This window comes from Maylandia zebra, linkage group LG11 (genome assembly GCF_041146795.1).
Source record: "Maylandia zebra isolate NMK-2024a linkage group LG11, Mzebra_GT3a, whole genome shotgun sequence".
Classification (NCBI taxonomy): Eukaryota; Metazoa; Chordata; class Actinopteri; order Cichliformes; family Cichlidae; genus Maylandia; species Maylandia zebra.
This window is the reverse complement of record NC_135177.1, coordinates 35,791,208-35,810,732: the sequence shown is the minus strand read 5'-3', so window position 1 is coordinate 35,810,732 and position 19,525 is coordinate 35,791,208. Positions and strand designations below refer to the sequence as shown.

At 42.1% G+C, this 19,525-nt stretch overlaps 2 protein-coding genes across 4 annotated transcripts in view; one reads left to right on the top strand and one right to left on the bottom strand.

Annotated features, from left to right (window-relative positions):
• pear1 (uncharacterized) overlaps nucleotides 1-10,880 on the top strand; it is a 61,921-nt gene extending 51,041 nt beyond the window's left edge. The window contains exons 17-23 of the mRNA XM_004573551.4: nucleotides 412-534; nucleotides 758-976; nucleotides 2,682-2,791; nucleotides 3,022-3,148; nucleotides 4,778-4,840; nucleotides 6,613-6,816; nucleotides 8,696-10,880. Of these exons, the coding sequence (XP_004573608.1) occupies nucleotides 412-534; nucleotides 758-976; nucleotides 2,682-2,791; nucleotides 3,022-3,148; nucleotides 4,778-4,840; nucleotides 6,613-6,816; nucleotides 8,696-8,847 (998 nt within the window). The 3' untranslated portion in view covers nucleotides 8,848-10,880. The remainder of the gene's footprint in view (nucleotides 1-411; nucleotides 535-757; nucleotides 977-2,681; nucleotides 2,792-3,021; nucleotides 3,149-4,777; nucleotides 4,841-6,612; nucleotides 6,817-8,695) is intronic.
• A 47-nt stretch (nucleotides 10,881-10,927) lies between these two features.
• LOC143421144 (lamin-A-like) overlaps nucleotides 10,928-19,525 on the bottom strand; it is a 39,674-nt gene continuing 31,076 nt past the window's right edge. For all 3 annotated transcript variants that reach the window (XM_076890273.1, XM_076890274.1, XM_076890275.1), the window contains 8 exons: nucleotides 19,283-19,408; nucleotides 18,942-19,162; nucleotides 16,722-17,034; nucleotides 16,184-16,291; nucleotides 15,388-15,507; nucleotides 15,238-15,300; nucleotides 14,756-14,920; nucleotides 10,928-13,434 (listed from right to left, as the gene is read on the bottom strand). In XM_076890273.1, coding sequence (XP_076746388.1) covers nucleotides 13,399-13,434; nucleotides 14,756-14,920; nucleotides 15,238-15,300; nucleotides 15,388-15,507; nucleotides 16,184-16,291; nucleotides 16,722-17,034; nucleotides 18,942-19,162; nucleotides 19,283-19,408 — 1,152 coding nt within the window. In that variant the 3' untranslated portion in view covers nucleotides 10,928-13,398. The remainder of the gene's footprint in view (nucleotides 13,435-14,755; nucleotides 14,921-15,237; nucleotides 15,301-15,387; nucleotides 15,508-16,183; nucleotides 16,292-16,721; nucleotides 17,035-18,941; nucleotides 19,163-19,282; nucleotides 19,409-19,525) is intronic.

Here is a 19,525-nt window from a genome sequence, read left to right as displayed (position 1 = left end):
ACAGACCCACTCTAATCATTGGAAGCAGCCAATGTGAGGCGTTGATCTGAGCATCTTGCTTTGCTTTAGAGCTGGAAGTGACCATATTTAAACTACCAGCTGTTGCCAGTTAGCTTAGTCAGCAAGCAGCAATCATAAACTGTCCAGATGCATCACAGAGAAACAAACACCTGCTAATTAGTGCTCGACTAACAAAATACTAGAATTTTCACCAGAACAACTGAAACAAAACAGATATTTGCATTAAAAAGCAGCACAAACACAGGACCAGCTCAGTGACTCAGATTCGCTGAGATGAGGCCTAACAGAATAATAGGAGCAATCAAGTGAGTCCTGTAAAACGTCAACAGATATCTCATACAGATGCTGCTGAAGGGGAAATAAGTCAGAGAAATGTACTTTGTTTTCCAGCGTGTGATCCGGGACGTTTCGGCCAGCTCTGTGCTCAGACCTGTTCCTGTCCAGCCAACCTCCTCTGTGACAGATTTACTGGAGACTGTGTGTGTGAAAACAGAGGCGACGACTGCAAGCAAGGTACGGACCTCATGTTAGCAGAAGTTTGGGAGTTATAACACTGACATTTACAGTACCTTACAATATAAAGCTCCTTGAGGCGACTGTTGTTGTGATTTGGTGCTATATGAATAAAACCGAATTGAACATGTAACCTGTAATGTGTTCATAATAATAATGAATTAATCATGAAAGCTGCTCTGGTTGTTGTACTTGAGCTCTCCTTCCACCCTCTGCTTGTCAGACTCCTTTCAGCAGACGGGGAGCGTCATGAGTCGTCTTAATCCTGGAGAGAGGGAGTCGTGGGGGGCCATCGCCGGCATCGTTGTGCTTGTCATTCTGGTGGTCCTGCTGCTGGCTCTGCTGCTGCTCTACCGCCGCAGGCAGAAGGAAAAGCAGAACAACACCCCGACTGTCTCCTTCTCCACCAGCCGCACCGTCAACTCTGAATATGCCGTTCCAGGTACAGTCTGAAGATGCTTCTGTCTGCTCATGCAGAGAATGGCTCATCCCACTGAGCGCTGCATGCGTAACATAAAACGGACACAGATTCAAAGTAAAATCTGACACATCCAGTCAGACTGTTCAGAGTTTGAAACATCAGAATCTCAACACAGGATTCATCTCCTGTGGATATGAGGTTGAATTACAGCAACAATAATTTAGCACTGAACTTAAACCTACAATGTGGTAGTGTGTAGCACCATGCAGTTTCCAGTAAGGTTTGGTAAGTGCAGACGGGGGGTACGAGAACATCGCTGGATAATGACAATCTGACATGTTCAGTGGGAACAATCACCCAGTATTTTACTGTCATGCTGGAGCGTGCACAGGCAGCTGCACCTGAAAATCCAGTCACCTTAGAAACTGCTTTCATCTTTACTTTCATACGTTTGCTCTTCTTTTTCCAGCACGGCTAATAACACACTTTATGCACTTTGTGGCAAAACAGGAGAAGTAATGTATTTGTTCATGTTCTTGGAGACGAGTAACTTTTTTTTTTGTTTGCAGTAAAGCTAACGTGTTTCAATGAGAAGAATGTTTTGTGTCTGCAGCACGTATGTTGTTGATCCTGTCCAGCTGGAACACGTCACCCCGGCACGCAACAAACCGCCTTTAAAATAAAATCGAGTCATTGTATTTGAACCAAAACCAGGGTCTTTTTCTAAATCTTACCCTGTGCAAAATCGAACAGTAGTTTTTGATCTCTCGTGAGGGACCAGCACTATGGTTCTAGTGGTTTCCACCAACATAGGTCACATCACTGCCAATCACTCCACCCTCAAACGTGTGGATTTTTCACTCTTTTGGAAAATATTATATATTTTGTGTACATAGACATAAATTAGTAGATGGGAGAATCGTCATTGCAGCCAAAAAAAAGGAAAATTTGTGTTTGTGGATATAAATTTGACTCTTTGATTAATGTGTTGATGTGACGGCTGATTTTCACTTTTTGACTTCCCTGCTGGAGGTTTAAACTGACACTAAAACACTTTTTAAGCCTTAAAAATATAAAGCAGGATGTCAGAAATCAACATAACTATATTTTTAAAAAAAATATGTTTTCTTTTGGTACAACAGTTGATGACCGAATGTGATTTAAGTGGACTTGAAGGCCACCTGAATAAGGTTTATTATGAAAATAAATCACTGAACAAATTTTTCATATAGTATGTTAGAATTGGAAGAAGAAGGCATGGTCAGATATGTTTCAAACTTCCATTTAATTCAGCCAAACGTATTTGATTGTTTTACAAACTGGTGCAGTAAACTAGATAGATATCATGCTCAGTGTCAGCCATTTATTAACTGCAGTAATTGAAGTCATCTTATACATAAGGGATAAATTAAATGTTGCAACAAGTGGGACTGTGGCAGATTTTGTGGTGTTGTTGAGGATTCTTATTGAATCCCTGTAAATATTTATATTTGTGACTGCTGTCACTGCTGACTGCTAACATGCCTTTGCAGAAGAAGATTCAGCCGGTCAGCGATCTACGCTGGATATTGAGTATTTTTGGAGAACTGTGATGTTGATGTCGTTTGTATGCACAGTGCGGTTTCATGTCTATCTCACTCTGTGTGATTGTGGAATGCATTTTATTGACCTTGAGGTAATTTAATAGCAGCAGACGTGATGCCATGTGTTTGTTTTCGTCCTGCAGATGTTCCTCACAGTTACCACCATTACTACTCCAACCCCAGCTACCACACACTGAGCCAGAACAGGCCTCCGCTGCCACACCTCCCCAACAACCACGACCGCACCATCAAGGTGAATGTCATCTCTGATATCTAAGGAGAAAGCTTCATGCCTCATTGCAACTGAAGGGCAGCAATGGGAGGAATATGTCATTTGGACAGTCAGCAACAGCTGGCTATGTATTCAGGGGGTTGGGAAATCATATGATACCAAAACGTGTAGACGCAGTAGGTCATTGGTCCTCAGCGCTTCATTTGGCTTTTGTACATTTGCGACGGTTTATCATTTTTCCTGCCTTACAGAACACCAACAACCAGCTGTTCTGCAGTGTGAAGAACGCAGAGAGGGAGAGACGAGGTCTGTTTGGAGTCGAGACCAATGCCACTCTGCCTGCAGACTGGAAACACCACGAGCCTCGCAAAGACTCAGGTCCGTCTAGGTGACTCTCCACTGCGTGATTCACATAAGGATCATTTAGAGGGCACACCTGCAGCTGTAGACTAGAATAAAATGAGCACATTAACATTTACAAGCTTATAAAAGCAAGAACCTGGTTTCCTGACCTTCTGACCACAGCGGCATTGAGGGGTGTGTGTGTCTGTGGGGGGGGGGATGTTACAAAATAAGACATTACTGTCATCACATTATCTTTGCCTGTCTCATAGTAATATAACAGAGTGATCAAATTGTAGTCAATAATTAAACAGTTATGTCACTTAAGTTAAATGCATTCTTTAATTACGGTCATAACAGGTGGAAAGAAAACGTCTTGTGCAACATTAATCAGAGTTCATGTGGGATCAACCAAACGTCTTTATTTTCACTGAAGAGCAAGTATGAAGCTGAAGTGCAAAGATCTCATACGTGTCCTTTCTTAGAAGGATTTGTGCAGACTTCTGATGATATTTAAAGTTTAATATTATATTATTATGACTAAGCGGCGACCTCTGGCAAAGTGAGAAAGCAAAGAACTGCTGTTCCTCTGATGGCCATGTCCACAGAGTTAAACCTTTTTAAACTGTGCAGCAAGCCCACTAGAGGCTTGCTGCACAGTTTTGCTGTCCACCCTTATATATGAAGGGGGGGGGGGTGCTATGTCATGCTTTTCTCATTTTCTCTCATGTCCTGATGTTAGATGATTACAATCATGATCAAAGTTTTAAATTATGAGGTAAATGTAAAATAATCCCTGCGAGCCAAAAGCTTTTTTAAAGTCTGACATTTTCTTGTAATTTTGTGCTGAGCTAACATCAGCTCAGTGTGGTCTTTTTACACAGTCATCTCAGGGACACCAAAGGCACATGAGTAGAGAAGCCTGGCTTACAGGCACCAGGGTTCTGGTTGCAGGAGAGAGGAGGGGCAGCCAATCAGAAGACAGTGGGGTTTTTAGGGAGGGGAGGCCTTTAAAGCGATAGGAGCTAAAACAGTTTGTTGACAGACCTGGAAATTATTGTTTGAACAGTGAAAAGTATTTTATTGGTATCTGAAAATGAAAAATTGGAATATAAATGAGAAGAATAAGTCCCTATCTATTTTTGATCCAAACACATCTGCTGTAGTTCCTCATTGGTAATGAAAGAGTTAAAACATAGCTGATAATGGAGAATAACCTCTGTAAGCTGAACTGTCAGGGATCAAAGTGTCTCAGTCAAATTTAACCCTTTTTTTAGGGTCTTGATCAGAGTTGTGCATGAAGCTTGGAGTGGAGTGCAAAAGTTTAGATTTCAAATATTTCTTAGGCTCTTTTCAGTAACTGCGCCAGCATAGCTGCTTAAACAGGTAATGGCTGAGAGCCTCAGGCCAGGAAGAAGCTTAAGTAGTTCCTGCTTATAATCTCGAGCAAAGTTTATCGACCATCACATTTCCTAGTCAGCGGGGCACACTCGATATGAGACTATAAAAATAATAAGGACTTCGTAAAAGGTGAGAGTTGCATTGCCAGCACCTATCACTCACCTGGGATTGATTTTTACAGGTTTCCACAGCAGTTTATCTGCTTTTGATTAGCTCGCTATAAAGCAAAATGAAGACGTCTGATTTGTCTTTTATTGTTAACAGGAGCTTTTGGCATCGATCGGAGCTACAGCTACAGCGCCAGCCTCGGAAAATATTACAACAAAGGTAGTTTATCACCTCATTTTCTCTCTTTTCTTACTTACTGCTGAAGTCTGAGGTTAGCTGTGGAAAAGCTGTCCAAAGTATGCTTACAAAGTATGCTTTATTTAGACAGTCTATGGATGACAGTGTTCTCCACCGTCACACCTTTATCCATCAGATGGCTTTTCATGAATTTTACACAGACATTCATGGTCCACAGAGGCTTTAACTGTGGGGACTTTTCTTCTAACACCCGTGTAATTTTTTAACAGCAAGCTTTGAGTGAATTAGATGTCCATGTAAATTGGTTTCAAAGGCCCCCTCTGGGGGAACTCTATGTACTTGTGGAAAAATGTAGCGTTCGATCTCTCGCCGCCATGTGATCACATTTTTTTTTCTAGTGCTTGTGACATGTTGAATGTTTGTTTTCCACATTTTTACTTGCATATTGTTGTTTTAATTTTTATTTGATCTTATTCCTGTTTCCATGTTTTATCACTTCTATTGCTTAAATGTTATTTTTATATTTATATTTTTTTATTTATTAGTTTCTATTATTTTCTGATAGTCTGGGTGGAATTGGACCCAGGCCACACAAAAGATCAAGCCTTCTGTCATGATTTGCACACTCAGTCAGATTTTATCTTCTTCATTGTTTATTTTCTTTGCATTTATTAAATTATTTGAATCTCATTCATTTTACATTATCTGTAGGTTGTTTTGTTTTTTTTACTCACCTCAGCTCACACTTGACCTTGAATGCCACGTCGAATCAAGTGTGCTGTACAAATAAAGTTTGGCTTGCTTGTTTACTGATGACATTCCCATCATCCTCAGCTGGACTGTTTGTTTAGTCCCATTTAGCAAATGTTAAAATGCATGTTAAACAAAGACAGTAAGCTCATAACATGCTCAGCCGTGGGCTGTGTGTAGTGGTCCTGAGAGCTCCTCGTAGCGCAAACACATTTAAGCAGACTGAGAAAACATTTTGACTGGTCTGAAAACACAGACGCAGCAGACGGCTGAGACGTGCTTGTTGCAAAATTCAGTGACTCATGAAGCGAGTGATAAAACAAAGAAACCATCAGACAAACCGTGAGCTTACATCCATTTTTTTATTGTCCCCTGGAAACATTTCTGTTGTAATTGGTCTTTTTTCAGTGTCTCTGTGTTTGTGGCTCTTTAAATGCTGCACCTCTGCTGTCACTGGGGAACATTTTTTCTTATCTTGTTTGTTGCTAACACGGCATCGTTCCATAAAGAGACAAAGAAGTCTGAAGCTGCTTTTTGGATTATTTAAATATCATTATTGAATATTGCTCATGGAAAAAAACACATTTCGTCTCAACAGGCTCACTTACTTTAGGCAGATCTGTTAAGCCTACAATTTCATCAGCGTACAATTAAACTAAAGCTGATTCCTTATTGCTGTAAAAGATCATCAGCACTTTATAAAGAAAGCTGAAACTTCAGAAGCTGTCGTCGTCCTCTACTGTCATGATTTGTCTCCTGAGCCCAGAGGAATTCTCAGGCTTGTAAAACTGCTAGAAATTTCAATTTCTATGTCAGTACTCGACAGTTACTGGAAGTCCTTTGTGCTGCCTACAAATTTACATCAACAGTCATTAACTTGCAGCTGTACAGCAATTTACAGAGCTGCATACTGATGAAAATCTCACTTTTCATGAAGTGAATGCTTCATCTAGTAGGCTTAGGCTTTAACTCTCAATCATGCTCCATTCTCGCTCTGCATGGACTTCATATGCAGTTAATCTCTCAATATTTGTTTCCTGCAGAGCTGAAGGATTCGGCAGCCGTGAGCAGCAGCTCTCTGAACAGCGAGAATCCGTACGCCACCATCAAAGACCTGCCCGGGCTGCCCCTGCCCTTCTGCCCCCCGGAGAGCAGCTACATGGAGATGAAGTCGGCCGTGCCCAGGGAGCGCGCGTACACCGAGATTACGCCCCCGCCGCCGTTCCACACGGCCACCTTACGCAGAGGTAAGCAACACTTCTGACCTCAAGCAAGTCCGAGGAGTGTTTTACACTTCACCACAACCTTCTTAGTTATTGTTATTGTTAAACGTCCAATATTTCCATCATACAAACATCAGTGGGTCTGTTTGTGTTTTTGAATGAACCAGTCTATTTGGATCCAGCTACTCTAACGCTAATTTTAATAAGAACTATGAGTTTTTAAAATTAGGAATTGTAAAGTAATCGTAAGGTGGGAACTAACTGCGATTTACACTATAGGGACAAAAATACTGGACCACATTACACCTACAGCAGCTGAAACCTGTGCCGTGCAGCTCCTGGTACAGTCTTTGTGCTGATGTTACTGCCAGAGGAGACGTGGAACCCTGCAGAGCGTTAGCACTTGCTGATCCCACTCCTTAATGTTATGAATTTTTATCTGTAGAACAATCCGTTCTTTTGACTACATGATTTTATACAAGCGCGGCAACAGGACAAAAACACCTGAATTCAAAGATTAAGAGGTGTGGCCCAATATTGTAGTTGATTTTACATAATTCTTTGGATTAACTTGAGTTTATTAGGCTACAGTGCTACCCACGGCACCATGGATCCACCCGCTTTGGGAGAAAAAACAAAAAATAGCAACTCTTTTAAGGTCCTTATCAGTCAAACCTTAAAACAGGTCTGTGGCCTGTTAGACAGCTGGGCAGGCCAGACTTCCTCAGGTCATGGACCAATGAATCAACATCTGTTTGCCACAAATAAAAGACTAAAGGAAGAGGAAGGGCAGGGGAGAGGAGAGGGAAAAACAGGAAGCCGAAGGATTTTCTTCCTAGCTTTTATTGTATTGTGGACACTAGTAATGCATCAATATGCAGTCAGAGGAACGAAGTGTAGGTCTGCGGGATCAAATCCTTACATTCATCCACATATTGGATTGAGTCCAGTCTTTTTTTCTTAGACAAATCACTGCAATTTGCATTCACTCTACCTGAAACAGAAGACTGTGGTTGTAATGACAGAGCCAGCTTTGTGGCCGCTCTGTTGTTTAAATCACTGATTCTCTTCTCTGTATGACTGCAACATTTGTAGCTGGTTTTTAAGATCTGACATCCAGACAAGACTTTTGAAATGAAGAAAAGCAAAGTGCAAACAAATCCAGTCTAGCCTAATTTAACTAAAATTGATGTTGAAAATTAAGCTTGGAAAAACTTTTTGCGTCAGCACATTTTGCAGCTAAATACAAACGATTGTAGATGAGATGGATTCTGAGCAGCAACTTTTTCTGCAGTACATTCTACAATAAGTACGCATGTCATAATAAACGAAATTACCTTTAATGTCTTTAAATACTCTGGCATGGATCCAGAACACAATGACTAAGAAAATGAGTCATTTAGAGAAAATACACACTTCATGTAATAAAGGGTTTATAAACATAAAAGGAACAGTAAAGAGTAAAGACAGGGAGGTGTTTCCACTTCATGGCATGACATCGACGTGATTATGCGACACTGCTGTTTGTTACTGATGTTTTTAGTTTATTTGCTAATATCCTCGTTCAGGGTGCCCACATCTGAGAGCTAGACTCTTATTAAACGATTTATAGATGATGTTATTTAAATTTAAACAGAGGGTGAATGCACGCTTTTCCACCCTGGAGTGTGTGGGCTTTTAAAAAGCTTTATTTAGGACCGAGTTCAACAAGTTGAATTAAACACTGAGCACAGAGTAAGCTCAGACTGTAACGCCAAACCAACTCATCCAGTCAAGTCCAAAGCAGCAGGACTGAATGCACAGATGGGTTTTTATTTAAAAAATAGAGTCAGCATATTTTCCAGCACTAAAACAAAGAATGGCAGCCTGTTTGGTCCTCACAGCGAGTTCTTTTCCCCCTCAGAGTGTCAGAGCTCCCACGGCCACGCTCCTCATGAGGACCCACAGAGCCACTACGACCTGCCGGTGAACAGCCACATCCCGGGACACTACGACCTGCCACCGGTGCGCCGCCCCCCCTCGCCCTGCCCCTCCCCCAGGAGAAGCCCTCAGTGACAGCGTCAGAGCAGCAGAGCAAATTGTTCCCTTCTGCTCGCTCCGAGGTTGATGAAGAAACGGCTAATTTTATCTCTGAAAATCAGAGCTGCAGACCACCAACACAGCAGGGGCGAGGAGTCTGTCCTGCCAGACGAACCTTTGTTTACAGTGGATGCTTTGCTTTCAACTAAACACCGCCCCCTTGTGTGCGCAGAGCGGTACTGGCGTCTCCGTCACAGACCTGTCATCCAGACTGAGGAGCCAGCAGGCTGTGTGGTGACGCCCGCGGGGCTTCAGCTGCTTTTAACTCCCGAGGGCAAAACCCACCAGAGGATTTGATGGCTAAAAGCAGCGACTTGGGAATGTTTGTGTGTTTGAACTCTTGTAAACATGCTGAAATATTTGTTTTCCACACCCTTTGCGTGCTGCTGATGCATTTTTAACGGGCCTCTTTTATCAGAGCTCGATTTTTCCTTCGTCTCGCTTTTCAGGGTTTTTATTTCGAGTTGAATTTCAGTGCGTTACATTTTCAACATTTTTTTTTTTTTTTTAAAAGGCAGCTTCAGCTGAGAAAAAAGACGTCTTATGACAAACCAAATTTTATAAACAGAAAAAATACCACAGATTTTTCTTTTTTAACACCTGGAAGCCAAAGTGAGCAGCATTTTACAAAAGTTCATGTTGTGTTTTTTCAAAAAATAAATGCCATTTAAGGACTGAAGTGTGTTTCTTTAAAGAAATGTGGCTTATTGCTGCTGTCTGAAGAAAACTGTGTAAATACAGAAATGAATATATTGTCAGCCTCTGAGTATTGTTGAAGCGCAGCTCTTCTGTTCAAATAAAGATGCTGTTATAGGTCTCATAGGACACCTTATGAACTTCTTGTGTATATATTAATAGATGTTAAATGGTCAGTGTGAGTTTGGGCACAGATATTATGATAAAGCCATCAGTGCAGTGCCTCTTTTTGTCACAATTAAAGGGCCATTTCACCCAAAACACAAAGATTTTATGTTTCGGTTTGTTTTTTTAGACCTGGTGCCTGTGTTACCCATAATGCAATCTCTCTGAATGGATCGCCTTTTGAAGGATAGCCACCAGATACTCAGGCCAGGTCTTCTGCTGCTCATTTTTTACACATGCAAAGACAAAGATAATAAAAAAACTAAATGTGTTGCTGGCTGACAGATTTATGAGGCTGCATTTTGGGGAATTAGTTCGTTGACTGTTTATTGTAATTGAAGCACAGCTTGCTCAAACATGATTGGTCAATACAACTTCAAGAGGACTAGAAATGGAAACCTCAACATGCTGGGTACCAGAGCTCATCGTCTATAGATTTTACAGTCATATTTAGGTTATGGACGTTACCCTACTATGAGTGGATTGTGCATAGTGATTGATGACTTGACAGCTGCCTTTGAAGTGAATCCCAAATTTTAAGGACAAAGCATTAAACATTGGGAAGGCTGGATTACTGAAGATTGTGGGCCAGACAGAAGGCCTGAGCTCTATTGTCTCCATCGCTGGACAAAACTGTGGAGACTTTGGGTACAAAGCGGTGTTCAGAGATTCAGCGTCACGCGGCCTCCTCTGCTGCAGTTAAAGGTTTACAGAGTATTTGTCCAAATATGCAACAGCTCACACCCAGTCTTAAGACGTCTCCCTTCACCCTGACCTCACCACCAATAGGTTTCAGTGGAACTACTTTTTGTCAAGTTAGTCCCGATAAAAAATCATTGACATTTTTAATGATGAGAGTGGAAATGTAATGTGATTGGCTAAAATTAGTGGCGATTATTGAACTCTGTGTGTGTGTCTGGGGAGCAGACTGTAGTCCCGATTGTGTTGTGGTTCAGAAATACTGAAATTGGTGTATTAATGTAAAAATATTGACCTGTGAAGTTCATTTTCCTGTCAAGTTGTTAACAGAAGCCAAACAGAATGTACGTCGTGCTTTTAGTGCTACAATATTGTGCAGTCATTTATTTTTGAATGTAATCCTGGGAACATGTGTTTGTATGATGTAAATAAAAACTCTCTGCACTTTTCATGGACTCGACCTTTTTCAATAACAAGGAAATAATCACAACCGTCACTCATTGGAAAAAATACTTTTTACTCAGCATCGCTTTAGAAAATAAATTGCATCAAAGTGTGGCTTTAATGATTTCATGATCTCACACATCTCATTTCAAGAACCTTTAACATTAATGGCTTTGGGTGATATCTTTAAATCTCAAGCCCTTCAAAGGATTCATGAGATCTCCACCAAGACTCGAGGAAGGCCGGAGTTTACAAAGACCTCACGGTGTGTTTGTGCATCTGTGGTTGCAGCGAGTCCTTGTTACTCTGGTTCTTAATTACACCCCTGACGTTTCGATGACCTGATCTGAAGCATTGTGTTGTGAATATACTGCACAACTACAGTTATCATTTCTCATCACTTTACATATAGACATTTGACAACTACAAGATTTCTGTTAATACACATTTATACTGTAGACGTCATTTCTCTGATTGTCAGTGACTTCATGAGACACGCTGAGCATCAAACTACCTAAAAAGCACAATTCAAACCATAGTTAGGTTTACATATTTGTTTTTCTCCTGCCTGTAGCTTTTCTGTGCATCTAGCCCAGTTTTGAAGAGATATCAGACTTCTCTTCAATATGTTGAAATTAAAAGTGCCAAAAAACATTTGAAAATTCAGCATCAATGTTTCCAAAAATCATGACCGGGTCATACTACTGAGCAGTTTGATACAGGAAGTTCTTTCTTTGTACGACACTACATCTGATGCTTTCCTCACTCTGCTGGATAAACGCTGCATCTTCCACTGACGAGCAGCTCATGTCAGCTAGCTGCACGCTACTTTCGGTTGGTGGATGAAGTTAGAAAGAAAGTCGTTCCTACAAGAAACTGTTCATAAAAGGTCTGTAGATTTTTTCTGAGTACCAAGGTCATGATTTCTGGTTTGTTCAAATGCATTTTCCAGTACTCTGAGCACCACAACATGAGTTGCATTATATTAACGAGAAGGCGGACATCTCTGCAGCCGTCTCCAACCCTGGAAACACCAAGACAGCATTAAAGGGCAGAGGACACAAGTTTCATTTTAGGGGTGAACTGTCCTTTTGTGGCCGAAAAATTTAAAAAATTAAACTTTGCAGAAATTGCCTCTTTTTTTTTTTTTAAGTATAAAAAGAAAAAACCCACACAAAAACAATACCACGACAGCTATCAAGTATCTTCCACAAATGCTTTGATATGCTTTCCACTGGAGTATAAATGAGTTAAGCTGCCAGACTAGACTACAAATCTACCTGCTGTGCATAACTGGCAAAAAGCAGTGCATGAAGCCAAAGCTACAAAGTCACACAAACCCCTCAATCTGACAGAGGTCCCAAAATCAGATCAAGGGATTTGCAAAGTCGGTAAAGCTTAGAGGAAAGAAAGAAAATTCAAAGCCCTTATGACCAGCTTTTAGGAGCAACACGGATCGGAGGACAGCTGACGGTCACAAGACTCCCATATGAAGCATGTGAGCGGGAAAAACAAAAATTGCAGATGTTGCCTCTGAAGGCACATCTGTATTTCTAATCGGTTAAACAGTCATGTCCAAAATCTACTGCAAATAGAAACAGAGCCTATTAATATATACTCTCTATATATGGCACCCAATCTATCAAAAAACAGTACCTTCTGCTGACATTCCCCCAGGTACAAAATAAACCTCTCCCATCATGATTAAACGCACTCAAAGCCAAGAAGCACTTAACCAGACACATTACCCAATAATTCCCTTCTTTCTTTAAACATTCCAAAAACATAATGAATACATTCGTTGGGGAGCGAGCCGTGTACATATATTCATCTCAAGTACTCATTTTCTCTGTGTGCACCACAGCTGCCCGACAGCATCACATAGAAAACATATCATCACCCCGTTTGTTTAAGGCTAAGGTGAAAAAAAACAAACAAAAAACCCTGAGCTTACATCGCTTTGGCTTTCTCTGGAGACTTTTCCTACAATATTTTATCCATAAATATAGCACAACACTGCTCCAAAAAATGTTTTAGTTGTAAACATTGGCTTTAAATAAAGAATTGATCTGTTTGATGGGAAACAAACATGATTAACAAACTCCAGAGGAGCCATCCTCCTCTCGCCTGTACGGCTGTTTTCCTCATAGGGTCCACTAGCTGTGCGTGTTGAGTGTTGACAGCCTGGCCATTAAATGTGAAACCCCATCTCGGATCGAAGCACAAGCCCTGGTCACTGGAGCTGTGTGTGTGTGTGTGCGTGTGCAAGCAGAGCGGAGAACAGCACGAGCAAACAGCAAACATGCAGTAAAATAAGCTGAATATACAAACTTGAAAGCTATATGTGAAAATCCTACGCCCTCTGCCAAAACCTCAAAGCAAATCTAACCCGCAGAATAATCTGAATACAAAATAAGACACAATCGTATAAAAAAATAAAGACAAACATCCCGACGGTAGAAAAATCATTCTCCCCTGTGGGCTGCAGGAGGTGCTGGGTTCAGGTGAGGTGCTGTCTGGTTTTTACATGATGGAGCAGTTCTCCGGCTTCATGCGGCCCTGAGGAGGAGACGACAGGAATATTTGATTTTTGTTTAACAAAAACAACTATTTGTGTAATTCGACACCAAATGCTTCATTTGCGGTCCTGATGCTTAGAATACAGATTAATAAAGGTGACTTTTTATTGATAGTGAGTCTTTACGAGGCGTTAAAATGGGAGCTGTGGGGAAAACGAGCGCCGTGTTTCTGCACTGAAATTGTGCAGCTGAACTTTAGAAATGTCCTTTTTTAAAAGCCACATGTCTCAGTTTAAATCCGATTTCGGTTTCGCCTCTTGCTACATTATCTTCTGAAGCTTTTGGTAAATTGGGGGAAACAACCGTTAAAAGTGAAATGAAAGAAGCCGTTTGTTCAGCCCTGAAGTGGTGGAGGACTTGTGTTCATCATTCAGCATGGGTGGGCATTTCCAGGCCTCGAGGGCCGGTGTCCTGCAGGTTTTAGATCTCACCCTGGGTCAGCACACCTGAATCAAATGATTAGTTCATTATCAGGCCTCTGGAGAACTATAAGACATGTTGAGGTCATTTAGCCTTTAAATCAGCTGTGTTGGATCAAGGACATCTAAAACCTGCAGGACACCGGCCCTCGAGGCCTGGAGTTGCCCACCCCTGGTCTAGAGTAACAGAGAGATTGATACAGATTGATGCATGTTCAAAGTCTCCATAAGCTTACTCTGCTCCACCACCACCACCACCTCCTACCTGCATCTAGGATTCTGCTGCTCTGAGCACCATCATGAGCAAATCCACACACATCCTGTTGTTTCTCATCACCTCAGTGTTTGCTGTTTCTGTGATCATCATTTATGTTTTTGCATCTAATAATAATTCCAAGTCTGCAAAGTGAAAAGTAACTTTTTTTTTTTGCTCATGTTTGATGTTTGGGAATCTGTCAAAATGCAGCGCAAACCAAAAATTTTCTGCGACTCTAAACTGCACTTTGTATCATAAAACAGTTCTTGGGAAATAGAGAGAGGGAGTATTTGCAATCTTGGATCCCATTTAAACTCCAATTTTGTTGATTAGTAATTAAATTAACTGCAGATGCCACACGCCAAAAGTCTGTTTCAGATGCTTAAACATCTTACAGTACAGAACTCCAAAACATGTGGAACATCTGGGCATTATTGTGCAACAGGAAACTCTAAATTTATAGATGAATAAGCAAAAAAACCCACACATGTTGTCCGTTTTCTGTGCGTAGTCGCCGCCAACAATTTTAATCACTAATAGAACCAAATATTATACGCTTTGATCCTAAAACACAGTTATTAATGATGCTGTATAATTGCTGCAGGGATGTTTTGACTGTGGAGTACCTGTCTGGGCTCATTGGTGCCCATGAAGTAGGAATGTCCTGGGAGGCCTTCAGCTAGACTGCTGCAACCACCGGCGCGCTCCTTCGGCTGCCCGCAGGAGTCGCACATCACCTTGCGGCTGCGCAGGTTGTACTCGTTGTCTGTGCCGCTTGTGCTGTGAGCTCCCTGCAGAGGGCGGCACACATCAGTTACTCAACTGCTGCTTAACTGCTTAGTGGTCAGGTTACTATAGACTGTATATAAAAGATGGGCAGAGTGTTCAGGTCTGAAAAGTGAAGCTTAAGCCTTAAACCTGCATCCGGTCAGCAGGGGGCGCCTCCTCTGGTCGCAACAGGAAGTCGGATTGTTTTGAGTCTTATTTTATGATCTCGGTATTGTTTATTACATCATTTTTAAAATTAATACAGAATAAAAGAAGGTGGGGTTAAAGGCGTGGCAGCTTTGAGTAACATGCTGAACAGAGTAACACAGGAGGAATTTACCATGTCATCATCTTCATCATCGTCACGGAACAGGGTGCGGGTCACTTTCCTCATGGCCATTTCCTGATGGCAAATCAAATAAACTCAAGTCAGACACTGCAGTTAAAAAGAAGAAGAAAACTTTACAATACAAAGTGAGTGAAGTCGGACCTCTCCATTAGCACTGATGAGGGAGGTCTGCAGCAGGTCGCCAGTACCCCAAGAGCTCTGGCTCTTCCACACCAGGTCAGTGGGTGGGTTGTGGGTTCCACCACCAGATGCAGCCCAGACCTGTAAAAGTCAAACATCAGAGAATTTGTAAACTGCACTGAACCAGTGAAGGACTGAAAAAGGAAGCAAAAGGAATATCTGCCAGCTATTTTGTGCTTTTTGAGGTGATCATCTCAGTCAAATTTCTACTTGTCTTGATTTTCCTTTGATACATTTACACTCGTTGAAAACTGAAATACAACTTTACTGTTTTGGGGCTTTTATCGATTGTGTTTGCAACAACAACTGCTGGCTGTTTGTAACCATGATGGATTCCACGTGTGTCACCCATTCTGCTCATTTTCAGCTCCATATTCTTATTCTTCAACTCCGCCAGAGAAGCTTTCGACGATTTCCAGCTTAACACGTATTTAATCTCATATTGAGCTTTTTTCATGCATGCACCAGTTTGTCCTTATATCACTTTGTTTTTACTTCATTTATACACAACTGGTCTCTCTAAACTGCTAAAATGTTTGTGAAGCATTAAACAAATTCTTGTGTTGACATTCAGTGTTTCCCATCTTTCATTTACAACATTTTGAGCCACTGGCAGGAAAGGTGAGAAGTAATTCATCACAACATGACTAAAACAAAAATGGCACCTTCGAAGCATCGCAGCATCATTAGTGTCCAAACATATTCACAGAGTCTCTAAAAAGAGGCAAAGAAAGGAAGAAGGCTTGGTGTAACGTACAGTCACAGTCCCGCCGGCCTTCAGAGTGAACTTGTGGGGAAACTTGTAGATGATTGGGGTTGAATTCCCAACCTGTCTCTTCACTTGCCAATTGCCCAGTGATTGGTCCTGCATAAGAGAAAGTTGGAGAATGATGATTAGGCAGAGTCACAAATAATTCACCTAAAGACACTGGAAATATTTTTTATAGCAGAGGTGAGGAACTCCAGGCCTCGAGGGTCGGCGTCCTGCAGGTTTTAGATGTGTCCGTGATCCAACACTAATCATTTGATTCAGGTGTGTTGACTCAGGGCGAGATCTAAAACCTGCAGGACACCGGCCCTCGAGGCCTGGAGTTCGCCGCCCATTTTATTTTATTCTATTCTGTACAGTTGTGTACTGTATTTATTCTTATTGTATTCTAATTTTTGCCTCATAACTTTTGCACTGTCCACTTCCTGCTGTGACAAAACAAATTTCCCACGTGTGGGACTAATAAAGGTTATCTTATCTTATCTTATTTCGGTGTGCTTGTATAGTAATGCACAATCTCAGCTACCTCATCAGCCTTGTTGCTGAGACGGATGTATCTTCCCTCCATATCAACCTCGTCCACCGTGATGCGTCCACTGGCCGAGGCTTGCTGACTGATGCGAGTCTTGGTCACAGTGTTTCCTGTCACGCTGGAGGTCTCGCTGTCATTGTCGTTGAGGCGGCGCTTCTTTGAGACGCTCATCCCAGAGGAGTTGCGGCTGCTGGAGGCAGCGGCGGCGGAGGAGGAGTGGTGCACCCGGGTGGTCTGAGAGTGGCCTGAGCCAGAGGTCCGCGACACCGTGACTTTTGTGGGTGGAGGACTGGGTGACAGACGCAGCCTGGGGAAAGATGGTGGGAGAGGATACATACGAGGTGAGTGAGTGTGCAAATGCACCTGCTGGTTAAGTGCCAGGATTACATCCTTACTGCTCGGGTACTCCATCAAACCTCATCAGGTTAAAGACAGTCAACAGCCTCGTGTCATAATCGCCATATAATTATATCTCTCACTGATTCTGCACCTTGTTCTCCGTTTGTTTTTTTATGATATTAACAGACTGTGGTACCAATGCCAACAAAACCCTGAACTCATATGGTCCCATATCGTCCTTTTTACTTTATATGTTGTAAACTATAAGAAATAAAACTTGTGCCCAACACCATGAAATTATCAGAAAACTGTTTCCTGAGGTCACGGATAAAGTGAGCAGCAGGGTCATTTTCTCAAAAACCTCTATACAGTTTGCCTTGTTTTCATAATCACACATGCTGCCCCCTGCTGGCCATCAGAAATAATACAGATTTTCTACACGTTATTAATAGGTTTTGTTTTTTTATTTCATATTTAGAAAAACTTTGTTTCTGGTGCAAGCTCTTCACATGTGATACAAACGGCTGCAATGAAACAGATTTATTCCAGGATGAAATGCGGCTCTAAACTCTGTCTGTTAGCAGCTCTCCACAAGAGACGCATGTCAAGACATTCAGGTCAGCCCTTCATGAGGAGGAGCCGATGAGCTGTATTGGCTGGATAGCAGTAGGTTACCTACAGCGACATAAAAGCCACATTAATTTTGATTTGTCATTAGAAAAAAAAACAGGCCCAAATCACATTTGAAGAATATCTGAGTTATGCTCTTCAAACTCATGAAAAACTTTCATGAAAAATCCGAGTCAAATAAGAAAATGAACAATATATAAACTGAACGAAACAAATTGAGCTCTCATGCAGATATTTGTGACTGTAAATATACTTCGGTCAGTCACGTTTCACCGGCGTTGCTGGCTGCACGCCATTAACTTTCTCTTTACCTTAGTTATGTTTTGTCCTGTCTGTCGTCTCTTTGTCCCTTTTTCCGCTTGTGTTTTCTTCTTATCCCAAACAGATGGCCGCCCTCCCTGAGCCTGTTTCTGCTGGAGCTTTCTTCCCTTTGAAAGGAAGCTTTTTTTTCCCCCTTCCCACTGTTGCCAAGTGTGCCCTGATATACGAGTGGCAACCTGTCCAAGGTGTACCCCACGACCCTCCCTCTGTGGGTGTGGATAAGTACTCGGATTCCTATGTGTCCCTGAAACTCAGCTGTTGTTGGTAGTTAATTAAAGTCAATTTGGCATTTTTCTTGGTTTTTGTTTACTTTATATATCACGTCACGATGCACCTCACAACGCCCGTACTGAATGCACTGATAAACACACTTCATATTTATAATAATATTCTACTTGCATGAGTCCTTGTGATATTTGTTTCCTCCGCACAATCAGCCAACAGTCCCGCTGGATGATGAAGTAAGGCTCGCTGTTGGCATTTCAGCTCGACCAAATGCTGCGGTGCGTGGTGAAACCATTTTTTATGGCTCTGACGAGGTGTTTAAGGGCAGGGTTTTAAAATAGAAAGAGTACTTTCCTCAAAGTTAGAAGGACTATTTACACCCTCGTTACGCTAAAAAAGAGAAAAAGGAAAAAAGAAAGACAAACAGCCCCAAAGCAAAAGCACCAAAAACAAAATGAACCCAAGACTGGTCCACAGGTGTCCACCTGCAGCATGGCAGTGACTCTAATTGGTTATTTATTACACTGCTTGGAGCACAGAAGTCCTCGCCGAGGTTATGGAGCGCTGGGTTCAGTTTTCACTCGTTATCCCCACAAACCAATTTTTCACTGACTTGTTAGTGCTCCCTCTTTTCCCATAACAACTTCTGGCCTTGTGGGCATCTACATGGTTGTAGAGCTGTTTTACAAACAACCTCACCTCTCCTCCTCTCCCTCCAGCAGCTTCCTGTAAGCATGGATCTCCATGTCCAGGGCCAGTTTGACGTCCAGCAGCTCCTGGTACTCATCCAGCTGCTGCTGCATCCGGGCTCGGATCTCAGTGATATCCCGATCTTTGTCCTCCAGCCGTCGCCTCATCAGGTCGCGCTCGCGTGTCAGAGCCTCCTCAAGCTCCCGCGTCTTGGCCTCGCTTGCCGACAGCTGATTCAGAGAGAAGACGCACAAAGGACGCCCAGTTACATTTTCACCACTGCTTTGTCTTGGATCCGAGAAATCCACCTGATGGTTAACAATCCACTGACACACTGCGAGTGGAAGTACCTGTTTCTGCAGCTGGCTCAGCTGGCCTGACAGGCTCTCCATTCGGATCCGGGTCTGCTGCAGCTCTTCGTGGGCAGCTCCCACCAAGCTGCTGTTCCTGTCAGCTGAATGACGGGCATTTTCCAACTGTCGGGCAGAGAGAAGAGGCAGTCAGCTCCCAGCAGGGCTCAACTACAGCAGAAAAACTACACTGCTTCAGTCTGACCTTCTTAATAAAGCTCGAATGAACAAACCCAAATAAAG